Source organism: Neofelis nebulosa, chromosome 13 (assembly GCF_028018385.1).
Source record: "Neofelis nebulosa isolate mNeoNeb1 chromosome 13, mNeoNeb1.pri, whole genome shotgun sequence".
NCBI lineage: Eukaryota > Metazoa > Chordata > Mammalia > Carnivora > Felidae > Neofelis > Neofelis nebulosa.
Window position 1 is genome coordinate 58,348,644 of NC_080794.1, and position 13,655 is coordinate 58,362,298.

General features: G+C 37.5%; 2 protein-coding genes across 9 annotated transcripts in view; one reads left to right on the forward strand and one right to left on the reverse strand.

Annotated features, from left to right (window-relative positions):
* PDE6C (phosphodiesterase 6C) overlaps nt 1–8,660 on the forward strand; it is a 45,438-nt gene extending 36,778 nt beyond the window's left edge. For 3 of the 6 annotated variants that reach the window (XM_058697199.1, XM_058697198.1, XM_058697194.1), the window contains 7 exons: nt 1,041–1,141; nt 2,865–2,987; nt 3,146–3,218; nt 5,285–5,359; nt 5,475–5,558; nt 5,929–6,085; nt 8,321–8,660. In XM_058697199.1, the coding sequence (XP_058553182.1) occupies nt 1,041–1,141; nt 2,865–2,987; nt 3,146–3,218; nt 5,285–5,359; nt 5,475–5,558; nt 5,929–6,085; nt 8,321–8,382 (675 nt within the window). In that variant the 3' untranslated portion in view covers nt 8,383–8,660. The remainder of the gene's footprint in view (nt 1–1,040; nt 1,142–2,864; nt 2,988–3,145; nt 3,219–5,284; nt 5,360–5,474; nt 5,559–5,928; nt 6,086–8,320) is intronic. The other 3 variants (XM_058697195.1, XM_058697196.1, XM_058697197.1) reach the window with 3 other exon arrangements.
* A 3,679-nt stretch (nt 8,661–12,339) lies between these two features.
* LOC131493102 (protein FRA10AC1) overlaps nt 12,340–13,655 on the reverse strand; it is a 37,666-nt gene continuing 36,350 nt past the window's right edge. For all 3 annotated transcript variants that reach the window (XM_058697206.1, XM_058697205.1, XM_058697204.1), the window contains exon 15: nt 12,340–12,509. In XM_058697206.1, coding sequence (XP_058553189.1) covers nt 12,467–12,509 — 43 coding nt within the window. In that variant the 3' untranslated portion in view covers nt 12,340–12,466. The remainder of the gene's footprint in view (nt 12,510–13,655) is intronic.

Consider the following 13,655-nt stretch of genomic DNA (forward strand, 5'->3'; position numbering starts at 1 on the left):
TCCGGTGTAGTTTGTTGCTTAAAATAATGTAATCATCAAAAGGATACATATTGGAATATGAAACCTTTTAAAAACCACTGCCAAGGGGTGCCCTGGGTGACTCAGTTAAGTGTTTGACTTTGGCTCAGGTCATGATCTCAAGGTTTGTGGGTTTGAGCCCCATGTCAGGCTCTGGGCTGACAGCTCAGAGCCTGGAGCCTGCTTCAGATTCTGTGTCTCTCTCTCTCTCTTTCTGTCCCTCCCCCCACTCTTGCTCTGTCTCTCAAAAATAAATAAAAAACATTATATATATATATATATATATATATATACACACACACACACATATATATACACATATATACACATATACATATATATATATACATACATATATATATATATATATATATACATATATATATATACACACACGCGCACACTGCCAAATTTACTCTCATTTTCTATCACACTATTAAGCTGATCCATATGTGAAGAGATTATTACTGGGAATCTCTCTGAAGAAAGGTCTAGTTGTTTGTAAAATATAATTGCAAGAAAACATTTTAAGAACAACTTGAGAGATTTCATTATCTTTTCCCATATATACATGAGTACTAGTATAATTTATAGTTTCTGAAGTCATCCAGCAACTTCTGTGATTACTCAAAAATTATCTGGTGGATAATTCAGCATGTCTAACAACTGGATGTACCAGATATTCTTTATTAAATCTCCTCAGTTAATACAAGCAAAATTTAAGTCTACTGTTATATTTTTAAGTGATCCTGGGAGAAAACACTTTTATTTACTCCCCAAACTTATACACTGCTTATATGAATATTTGCTAATAGTATCTACTTTTATAGTTTAAATTACTTTACTCAAAGTAGAGTGGTAATTTAATCCAAGAGAAAGCTGAAAACAAAAAACGTGGGAGAAAGACCTAGTTTTTCGTCTCTCTGTGCCAATAATCTTTATTTTGTTAAACATAGTTTGGCTTATTTGTTGAACCAAGACAAATTAATGATTGCACTTTATTGTGAATTTTTATCTTACAGAGTTTAAACATCTTCCAGAACCTAAATAAACGCCAGTTTGAAACAGTTATTCATTTGTTTGAAGTTGCAATAATAGCAACTGACCTGGCTTTATACTTCAAGTAAGTACAGAACTCCCCTACACTATATTTCTGCCTCACATAAATGATCCACTGCATTCAAGTCAAAAGGCATTTATTCACACACACACAGTTATTCATTTTCCTTTTGGAACATCAGTAGAATACCTTCAAGGTACTGACAGTGAATTACTAGACATCTGAAAATACATTTAAAAAAAACTAATCCCTGCTGTTGATTAGTTTGTTATTGAAGAAGTTTGAGGAATGCATGGTGAAGTTGGTGTACCTGCCAGAAGGGTGATGCCGCAAAGCCTTTGAGGAGCATTTTGGTCTGGTGGAGTCATCATGGTCCAGAGTCTGGTATTTAGAGTTGCAGGCTCAGACATTTGATTCTGCTGGAGACTCGGAGCTAAAAAACCTTGATCATACGGATGCACGTTAACCCAACTCACATAATTCTGAGTTATGTACAGCAGAGCACTACAGAAATGACCAAGGAGACCAGATACTCCCAGCTTCTGCCCATTTTGTCAGTGAACTATAGAGTTGCTTGGCAAAATGGATTAGGACAAGGTGAACTAATTATAATATCCAACTATTTAATGACTTAGATGGGTAGTATCAAATTGTGCCTCTTTGATCCTTCTTAATTAAAAAATTATTTAATAGTTCAAAGATGAAGACAGATACTTGAAAGAATATAATTGATATCCAAATATCCATGACCCAGATTCAACAAATGCTAAGATTTTGCCACACCTGAGGTCTTTTTTTTTTTTTAAGGAAAAAAAAATGCAATTGAGGCATCCGAACCCACTCTACCATGAAAAACCCCTCCCTTTCCCCTCACAGTCATCATCATCCTGATGCTGTGTATCTGTCCTTTCCGTCCACATTTTCATACGGTATTGTTACGTGCATTTTAAAATTTTCCATAAATGGTTTCATCTTGTACATACTTTTCCGCAACTTGCTTTTTCATGAAATATGTTTTAAAGATTTACCCTGGTGGTAAATGAAGATCCAGTTCATTCATTTGAACTGTATATTCAGCTTTATGAACATGCCATAATTAATTTAGCCGTTCTTCTATTCATGGACATTTAGATCATTTCCTACTTTTCATTATTGTTGACAATACCACATCATATGTCCTTGTACACGTGAGAGTTTCTCTGAAGTGCGTACCTAGAAGTGGGATTGCGACAAGAGTTGCAAATCTTAAGTTTTATACTGCATTGCAAAACTGCACTCCTGAGTAGTTTAAACTCCCACCAGCGGTGTGCAAGAGTTCCTGCTACCTCTTCTCTGGACTACTTTTGATCTGCACACACTTATTTATCTTGTTAATTTGACAGTGAGATGGCTTCTTATTGATGTTCAAATTTGTATTTTCTTGTTTACCAGTGAGGTTGAGTATCTTTTCATGTATTTTAGGTTCTGATTTTTTTGTTGCTTTTATGCATTACGTCTCATCACAGCCTGTGGCCTTTATGTTTATGTTATGATCTCTTTTGTCACATGTATCTTTTAGCTTTAATGTATTCAAACTTACCAATTTTTCCCCTTTCTGTGGCTGGTGGTTTTCCTGTCTTAAACCCTTTCTGTGCCAACAGTTAGCAGCCATTTAGTCTCTTATTCCCTGACCCTTTAGATCCACTATGTAAACATCTGATGCAAAGTGGAAACTTTAACTCTGAGAAGCGCATATTAAAGATACTTTTTTAAATCTCTGGTCTTATATGCTATAATTGTTGCACAGCTGTATCTTTTTTAGGAAGAGAACCATGTTTCAAAAAATTGTTGATGCCTGTGAAAAAATGGAAACCGAGGAAGAGGCCGTCAAATATGTAACCATTGATCCAACCAAAAAAGAGGTTATAATGTGAGTAGTCAGAATTTTATTCCTCTTTTGGCAAAAAACAAAAAACAAACACACACACACACAAAACAAAAAAAAAAAAAAAACAAAAAAAACCAAAAAAAAAAACCCACCTTATTTTTTATGTCTTTCTATTTTAACAACTTTTGTTTTCTTCTAAGGGCAATGATGATGACTGCATGTGATCTGTCAGCTATAACCAAACCCTGGGAGGTACAAAGTCAGGCGAGTACAGTTACGTTTCCTTTTCTGTCACATTCTCAGATGCAGTCTAGGTCCCATGTAAGGGTGAATGTGAAGATTCTGGCAATCTCGGAATTTTATTATAGCTAGCAATTATATGACTATATATTTTGTACACAACTATATTTCATTACCCTGGAACAAACCATCAGTTTATAATTTGAAAAGAAAAAAGAAACTTGAGAAGTTAAGACAAAAATAAAATGTTCCCTGTTGGATTTCTGTTAATGAAGAAAGGCAAATAGCTTTCAAGAGCTCACAGATGTCAATAACACAATAGGTCATTTGGTCTCTTTGCCCAGAACAAGGCAAAGAGAAGGGACCTTAGAAAGAACTACTTTCTGCAAAGAATTCCATATCACTGAACAAGCTGCAAGAACTATATAAAATTATTCAGGGAATGTCTGAGTTTTTAGTAGAATCAATCAGCACAGGGCAAAGATGAATCATCAGTGGTTTCCCCTAGCAGGGGTGGTTTGCTCCCACAACCTCTTCTTCACTGTGCTGTCAATTATCATAAGGCACCATCTGTAATAAGTTCATGTTTAAGGGTGCCCTCCCTGGAAGTTCTTTGCCAACCTTGGGGAGTGGGAGTCAGGAGCCACTAGTTTACTACTTATTTCTTACTAACTGGATGAAAGAAGCTTCTTTTTCCCTCAGTGACATCTAGGGAAAACCCTAAGCAGAAGAAAGGCCAGAATTCACTGGGTCCAATTATAAATGTGGGTTGTATTAGTAAAGACAGAATCATTGGAACCATCAAATCCCAAACCATACACTGGTGCTCCTCCATCCTGATGTGCCTGCTCTTTCTCCTTTATTCTTTATCTGCACAGTCACCCCGGCCAGAAACCTGGGGCCTTGCTTGAAGTTCATCTCCCCCATTCCTGCCTGTCACCCTTGCCACAGCCTCAGGTCAGACTTCCACCCTCTTCCATCAGCTCTGTGGTGGCAGGGATCCTCCTGAGTGATCCTTCCTCATCCTGAAACGCCCAGCCTTCCTCTGAGTGGCTGCTGGGATTATTTACAGAGTTCTGCTCAGCCACTCCCATGCTTCAAAGCCTTCTAAATTCCCCCCTTGCCAGAGATTTTCAAGCTTTCAGTCCACCCCCCACCCCCACCTCCCGCCAAAAGTTGTACAAAGAGCGCTTTATATAAAAGAAAAAACAAAGTTACTTTCGCTTAAATCTCTCTTGGCCCCCACCTGCCTGGGCCACTAGTGCATTCTGGAGGAACCCTACCCCTCCAGGAATAAGCATCACTGGTCTAGAGAATCAAACTTTCTAGCAAAGCTTACATGGCCTGTCACCACCTGTCCTTAACTCACAGTCACCACATTATTTCCTGTCATTCTCTCCCCTTCACTGCCTCACACTCTAAGCTCTGCATGTTCAATTTTCTCTCAGCAGATCGTCTTCCCTTCCTCTTTACTCCCTTCTTGATCCACAGCACTTCCCCACATAGTTCACAGAACTGTTTCTACTAGACTGTGAGCATCTTAAAGAAGGTGGTCACATCTTATTCTTCCTGGCAAGCTGGGTTCATGTCAACGTAAGGCAGCTAGTGGATAATCATCGAACTTGGTAGATACTGGGTTTTTTAAAGCTATATAAAATTTCCCTTAAATGTCCTCACACTATAGTCAAGTAAAGTTGTGTTCTAATCTGTGTGCGCGTGTATGTGCACACACATGCTAGATGCTAAGAGAGAAGCAGGACAAAAGGAGGGTGTGGGAAGCTTTAGAGCTTGAAGCAAAATATAATGGAATGAAACATTCTCCCATCTCCCCTTTCTATTGTTGAGAAGTGGTGGCAATAGCAAATAGGAGACAGGTACTCCAAGAATGGGACTAGAACACTGACACACGAAGAGGAATTCCTCTTTGCCATTTCAATATAATCTGTAGATGACATCTTTTTAATACCAAAGAGCATATGGTGTGACAACACCTCGAGCATTAATATAAACGCTATCCTGAAATGTCACTCACACTGATAAAATGCAAATTCTCTACTAATAAGTCACTTTCATGAACCGAGTCTTACTCTTCCTTGCAGGTGGCACTTCTGGTTGCAAATGAATTTTGGGAACAAGGAGATCTGGAGAGGACTGTGCTGCAGCAACAGCCTATTGTAAAGACTTTGACATAGAAACACACTACTTATTACAAATTATTGATACAAATCAGTCTCTTTTGTTCCCTGAGTCTTAGAAAACTATCCTTAAAGAATGTACTTCTCTTTCTAGCCTATGATGGACAGAAACAAAAAAGACGAACTACCCAAACTTCAAGTTGGATTTATTGATTTTGTTTGTACTTTTGTATACAAGGTAAGTAAACGAATTGAGTAAAATGTATAATCAGCTGGACTAGGGTTTTTCTTTCAAACTGTTACCAAAATTGAGTCTCCCACATGGAAAGCCATTAGGGGTGTCCTTGTTTCTCCAAAGTAGCTTGAGGAATTATCCTAATCTCTCATTCAGGGGTGGAATAAAAACTAAGAGAATTTACAAGTGAGCACACTGAACAGACCCAGACGTACTTAGAAAACAGCACCTGTCTTTCCTGTTCCCAAGGCCCTGAGTTAGGCCCAATCTAGCAGCTCTGAGCACTGTAATAATTCCTTACAGTTCCTTTTCTGCATATGAAAAGTACTGAAAATCAACTATGACTATGTTTCTGACCTAAAATTCTTGCTAGGAGTTCTCACGGTTTCACAAAGAAATCACACCAATGCTGACTGGTCTTCAGAACAACAGAGTAGAATGGAAATCCCTGGCTGATGAATACGATGCAAAGATGAAGGTAATTGAAGAGGAGACAAAAAAGCAGGAAGAAGGAAACATGGCTGCAAAAGGTTAGATGGAATCTGTTGGTTTTTTTTTTTTTTAATGTTTGTTTTGAGAGAGAGAGAGAGAGAGAGAGAGACAGAGCGCAAGCAGGGGAGGGGCAGAGAGAGGGAGACACAGAATCCAAAGCAGGCTTCAGGCTCTGAGCTGTTTGTTAGCACAGAGCCCGACGCAGGGCTCGAACCCACAAACTGTGAGATCATGACCTGAGCCGAAGTCGGACTCGCAACCGAGCCACCCAGGCACCCCAGGCAACCGAGCCACCCAGGCACCAACAGATAGATGGTATCTGTTTTTGCTCGTTGTAAAGTAGCCAGAAGTCAGGCTGAGCTTAATTTCAACTGACAAAACCATAAAAAGTAAATGCAAACAGGAGACTTGCTTTCCCAGTAATTATAATAAATTGATTAGTGCTTTTGAGAGATTTTTCCTCCCCCCAAACAAGATCTTATGAATAATTCCAGGAGGAATTGACTGGTCCAGTTGAAGTAGGGATGGGGGCTAGGCTTCTTTATCCACTCTAGTAGGTGGCTCCTGGGTACATCCACAGAATACTGAGTTTTTAGAAATACAAGAGTCATGGAACCAGTGGGATCAGGGTTAGGTGAGAAAAACAACTTTAGTCCTAACGTTATGCATTAGCTATAAGGCTTTGGGCAATTTGCTTCACCTCTCTGAGCTCAAAATTCTTGTGTATGTAATGAGAAGATTTATCTCCAGCCTCCCTTCCAGACTTAAGGAAGCCCTACATGGAAGTAAAGCTGGACAGCTGAATGGGGTGACTTGAGACTATGCCTCGAATGTTCCCATATTGTGCTGTTTTTCCCAATGAAGTTTCTACTCCTAAAGTTACTCTGTTCGGTTTAACATTATCTTCAGGAAACCACTGTTAAGATGCTTGGGATCAACTATGAGTTTATCACATGACTCAAATGTCATCTTGAAATTGGAATGCTAACATCATGATTTTGTATTCTGTCTTGACAGCACTCAAAAGATTTTGTAAGAAATTCTGTTTAGCAAAGAAATCATCTGTGTCTGGAAGAGCCTTGTAAAACAAAAGATACAACATACCTTTTAGATGATTCTACTGTGTTTAGTGGTATTTTTAAAAATTCATAGAGGGAGAAAATATTTTGCTTAAAAGGTTAAGGAGGTCCTTCAACACAATAAAAGTAGGAGTTTATGACTTCTGGATATCCATTCAGCAATGTATTTATTGGGGATCTGCTCTGTATAAGGCCCCGTGTTAGGCAGGGCCTGGGAAAAGTTGGGGTCCTTATCTCACAGAGCTTACCACCTGGTAGGGGAGCTAGACATTAAACCAATAAGTGAACAATTGATTATCTATCTATAACTACCACAGGGGAAGTCTTTCCAGAAGAACGATGCTTAAGGTAAATTCTGAAGACAGCAGGCTTTGGCTAAGCAAAGAAAGGAGGTGGGGTTGGGGAGGAAGTGACGAACAGAGGCCTTGAGGTGGAAATAAGCCTGATGCAATTGTAGAACTTAAAACGGGTATAACTGGAGTCTGGGGAACTGGTAAGACAGTTCTGCAGGAAAGTGTGGCCTTAAAGGCCTTGCTTGAGGATTTGTCCTCTACAGGAGCAAGGGGGAATCATTAAAAGGATTAAATGGGATAAAAAAAAAAATTAAAAAAAAAAAGGATTAAATGGGAAAACAATAAGATTTGATTTGCACTTCAAAAAGATAACAGAAGTGGTAAATTTTACTATCTAAGTGAAAAGCAAAGGTATTTCCTAGTACAAGTAAATTTAATCCTTATCTCAATTTTACGACAAACGGATATCAGGTCAAGTGTCTCCCGACATTTTCGTTTAGTATTCAGTATATTGGATATGGATCTATTATACTTTATTTGCATAAAAATTCCTTTTGAATTTTTTTTCCTGCTACCCTGAGAAGTCTCTGTGACCCAAGAACATAATTTTGTACTCTCAGGCAACATTAGTACCTGGCACAAAGTAACAACTTAGACTCCCAGATTGTGCAGATCAGTGGTTTCCTTGAGAACCAGATGTTAATTGGTTAATCATTTATTAGATTCTCTTTTTCAAAAGGATCAACCCTGAACGTGATCTCAAGTTTTTAAATGATCAAACCACTGGTACTTGTTGAAAGTTAAAACTATTAATTAGGCTATTAAGTTGGTCATGAGAAGGTTAGAAGAAAAATACTCTGGGTCCACTGATTTCCAATACTACTGTTTTTCTTTTTGCTAGCCACAGAAGATTCAGGAGGTGGCAGTGATGACAAAAAGTCCAAAACATGTCTAATGTTGTAATATAATCCAACTGGTCTAAATTTCAAATATTGTTTCTACTCCTGAAGAAAAACAGAAAACATGCAAAAGAACTTCAGCGAATTTCATTCAGCAAACCACGAACTAAGAGAGTAAAAGATCTTCAGATAAACTACCCTTGTGACCACCAAAAGAAAACCTATTGCTAGCATGAAACCCTGAGGGTAAAATAAAGTTCAACAGAAGTGGAAAATACAAGACGAAAACAAGTGCATTTTTGGTGCCAATTTGCTTTAAATTAAAAATATACAATCCTGAAACCAGTCACCAACTCTTTTTTTAAAGGTTCTTATTAATAGTATTCATTTGCTAGGGCTACCGTAACAAAATACGACTGAGTGGCTCGAACAGAAATTTCTCACAGTTCTGGAGGCTCCAAGTCCAAAACCAAGGTGTTGGCAGGATTGGTTTCTTGTGAGGCCTCTCCCCACTTGGCGTGTAGATGGTCATCTTCTCCCTGTATCCTCACAAAGTCTTCCATCTTGCGTGTCTGCGTCCTAATCTCCTTTTTATAAGGACACAGTCGTATTGGATTAGGGCCCATTCATATGATCTCCATTTACCTTAATTACCTCTTTAAATACCCTGTCTCCAAATATAATCACATTCTGAGGTACTGGGGTTTTGAATTTCAACATGAATTGGGGGAGTAGGGGAGGGGACATAATTCAGCCCATAACATTAATTGTAATTCATACCTCAAATTCCTTCCTAAACTAAAAATCTCTCATCAACGTGTCTTAAGGTAAGAGTAAATAGAGTATAGAATTTATAATGCCTGTAAATACTATTTAGAAAATAAAAGGACATCAAATGTTATTCTATCTGAAATGCTTATCATCTATTTCCACTTTTTATCCTTGACAATGGAAAGGTGAACATCACACCCACTTTTGGCAATCTGTAACAGAGACAGTTGTAACAGTCTGTGACAATCTTCAACAGAGATTATTTTTAAAAAATGATTACTATAGCTATGTACTAGGCATTCTAAATATTGGTTTCTCAAGAGAAACTAAGGACAATTTAAAAAATTTTAAGATTTAGAATCCTAGGATTGCTACTCTCACACTAAAATGTGAGGTCTGTGAGAGGAAAAGATTTTTGTCTATTTTTGTCTGTTTGGTTCCTAAGTCTATCCTGGTACCTAGAGTAGTGCCTGGTACAAGGTAGGTGCTCAGTAAATATGAATGAATAATATTTTGAATAAATGTCATAACAAACAGGTATAAATGAGGAGTGCCCAAAAGTTAAAAAAATATATTTAGAGGATAAAAAACTCATTGAATATATACACCCAAATGAGTGTTGTCTACTAAACTCATCACCTTGAGTAGGTAATACATGTATACCTGATTTCCATTACTTACAATAATTTTGAAACTCCACTTTTATGATTATTTTAGAAACTGCCTAAGAAACTCTTCCTTTATGTAATTTTTGGCAACAAAATATCAGCTCAACTTCCCCTCCTTATTCACTAGAAAGCAAACTGAGGAGCAAAGATGTGCCACCATTGAAGGTCTGCAAAAATAGGAACTTTGCTTAAGAGCTAGTAGAAGAAAACATAACTTCATATCCCAAACCAGTGGTCCACTGAAAACTGACTGCACTGTAGCCAAATGTGAGACAGGTCTGCTGGAGAATTAATCTTTAAACTCATCATCTTGAGGCCTTTTCAAAGACACCTTAAAAATAGGACTTCCATTATGTATGAACAGATTAAGTATTGTGATTATATGTAATGATCTGAATTTATAAATGAACCTCATGTCCATAAACCACACCTGCAATACCAAATATGTGGATCTATTTTTAAAAAGTCTTTAGTTTTTCTAGTCATCATTTAATTTTACAGGAATTTTATTTTCTGATGATCGCCAAACTATGAATATATTTTTATCATAAAAATGTTTTAGCTACATATTTCCTAATTTCAGTTTGCTGCTGAACATTTCAACACTTTTTCCTCAGGAATCAAGGTTCCTTTTTATTCACTATAAGTAGTGAGATATTAAAAAAACAGTTTCTTTAAGAGGGGGTATGAAAACAATGTTCAATATTAATAAACCAATACTGATTTACCGTTTTTTGATAGTTTAGAAATCACTGCATAATTATTTCGTAGATAGTTCCTTTGTAGCAATATCCAGCATAATGCCTCACGTACAGAAGTCTGACAAATACAATGAATAAGAACTGTTTAATAAAAGGAAAATCTCTGATGATAACCATATAAAAATAAGGCACTAGGGACGCCTGGGCTGCTCAGACTGTTCAGCGTCCAACTTTGGCTCAGGTCATGATCTCATGGTTCGTGGGTTCGAGCCCCATGTTGGGCTCTGTGCTGACAGCTCAGAGCCTGGAGCCTGCTTCAGATTCTGTGCCCCCCCCCCCCCCCCCCCGCCCCCCACTCAAGCCCTCTCAAAAATGTTAAAAAAAAAAAAAAAAAAAAAAGATACTAAACTACTTATTCTGCAATTGAATACCAATCATTCCATGTTTAAATGTCATTTAAAATAGTATATCTTCAGGGCACCTGGGTGGCTCTAATTAAGCATCTGACTCTTGATCTCGCTCAGGTCATGATCTCAAGGTTCATGGGATTGAGCCCCAAGCCCCATGTCAGGCTGTGCTGATTGTGCAGAGCCTGCTTGGGATTCCTGTTCTTCCTCTCTCCCTATCCCTCCCCGGTTCACACACTCTCTCTCTAAATAAATAAACTTAAAAAAAAAAAAGTGTATCTTCAACAAAATAATCGACATGCTATTAGATCACTTTCTATAGGTCCTCTCTCTTCACCAAATCATGCATCTTCTCCTCTATCTTTTGGCTCTTGCTCTATAAAAATGGGTTAAAACCTTTTTTTAAAAATATCAACACATCCATGTGAAAATTTGATGAAAACTATAGACCCTTTTCCCCCCAAAATACACACAATCACAGAAGTTTACACAGATTCTAGGAGTGCTTAGATCTCCTAAAGCACATCCAGTGACTGTGAGGGGTATGATCCTCAAATTAAGATTTACATTTTATAATATATCTTGGCATGGAAGTACACCCATATTTGCATGACTATATCTGGGACAAGTTCTAGCACCTACTATTACTCAGCTCAATTATCTTACTGGAGAATTGCTCTGTTGGAGAGTCAACTTTTAACCTAATCTACTGGTTTGACTTCTGGGACCTCATTTGCCCCCCTCCCCCAGTAGTATTAACTTACTTTAAATTTTTTTTTTTTTTTTTCAACATTTTTTATTTATTATTTTTGGGACAGAGAGACAGAGCATGAACGGGGGAGGGGCAGAGAGAGAGGGAGACACAGAATCGGAAACAGGCTCCAGGCTCCGAGCCATCAGCCCAGAGCCCGACGCGGGGCTCGAACTCACGGACCGCGAGATCGTGACCTGGCTGAAGTCGGACGCTTAACCGACTGCGCCACCCAGGCGCCCCAACTTACTTTATAATAAACTGCTCACACACTGGGAAGTCAACTTTGATTATAACAAACTCCCTTAAGTAGTATAGGGGAGAAGAAAGCAAGAGAAAGGTAAGCAAAAAAAAAAAAAAAAAAAAAGGCAGCTAGAAACAGGTGGTGATGGGAAAGCAGGTGCTTAAAAAGAGGGTGCCAGTGGATGAAAGGAAAGTAAATAAATAGAAGCTGGAGAGACATACTTACTCTATTTTATAATTTTTTGTGAGATACCAATAATTCTAATAATTTAAACTAACTGAGGCAAGGGAAGATAAATATGAATGAGTAAAACAACAAAAACTACAAATTACAGGAACAACAGACTCTCTGTACAGTGTACTAGCTTCACCCTTGAGGAGCGGTGGGCGGACCGGCTGTATATAAGCAATTGAAAAGACACAGAAGGGAAAGGGAAACATGTCTCCAATGGAACTGAAAAACTTTCAAAGCAGCTGACATCCTGACAGTAGTTGGATTTTTATTTCCAAAGATAAACCACTCAAGCTGCAACCTGTAGATGACATTGTTGTGGAGAGTTTCAAAGTGCACTTTCACATTAAGGAACGTAGGCTTCTCTCTTCCATCTCACAGAAATAAATCTTGAAAATAGTCATCAAATTCCTCTTCTCTATTTAAAAGAAAAAGTATACATATTGATTAAAACCAACAGAAAAGAAATTACTAGGTGACACGTAATAGGACATTAATGAAAATAAAATATTTTCACTCAATGTAATTTGCTGATTCTTCTATATATCAATGTATTTCATGATTCAGCCATCAAATAATTCTTAACTTTTTGAATAATCATAATTATACCCAGACTGATTAAATATAAAGTGTTTCATATGTTGCCACCTCCCCCTAAATGTATTTATTACCTAAGATTTTACTTTAAAGTGCATACTTTATAAAATGTTATTGCTTCTCTTTACTTTTTTTGGTTGACTTTATAGTTTCTCTGTTCATTCTCATTTCAAATCATAGTCTGATCAAGAAATGAATGAAAAAGAAAACTATTTTCAGCAAAATACACGTCTTGCTCCTAGGAATGGGAAAAATCTGCTTAGGCTATAGGTTTTTATTGCTCTGAGAATAGTCAATATATATTTGTAGCTGTAAAAATCATGTCTAACACAAAGAATTGAAGTCTGAAAGGAGATATTAAATTGTTAAAATACTATGAAAACTGTCAAGTACAAAATTAATGTTTGGAACCATTGTGATGAAGGAAAATGTACAGGTTTTCAAGTCAGATGGTATTTAAGTTCCAGTTCGGTCACTTACTAGCTAGTAACAGCAGGTTACTTAACTTCTCTGGGCTCAGTCTCCTTATCTGTGCAATAGAGGATATTATATTTCCTCACAGAGGTGCTATGAGAATTAAATGTATATACATCTGCTTTTTTCTTTCTGAGACAGGCAATCAAACTGGAAAGTCACCAGTCTACCAGTCTCTTCAGAAAAATTCTTCTAGATCAGGGATTCACAATGGGCCTTCATCATTTGATTTTAAATACTTGTGAATGCAAAAAGCTATTACACCATGTTCAAATTAATAAAAAAAAAAAAAAACAGAATCAGCTAAAGTTGATTTAAGAATTATCTGCAATTTGGCACTCCCCATTGCTGTTGTCCCTTTTTCCCCAGCATGACAGCAAAATGCAGTAAAAATTTACAAATTGTAGTCAAAACTTAAATATGGGAAATTAGCTGAATCTCTGTTAGACTTAGATGTTGAGTACTTGATCAACGTCAAGTATTTATGAGGTCA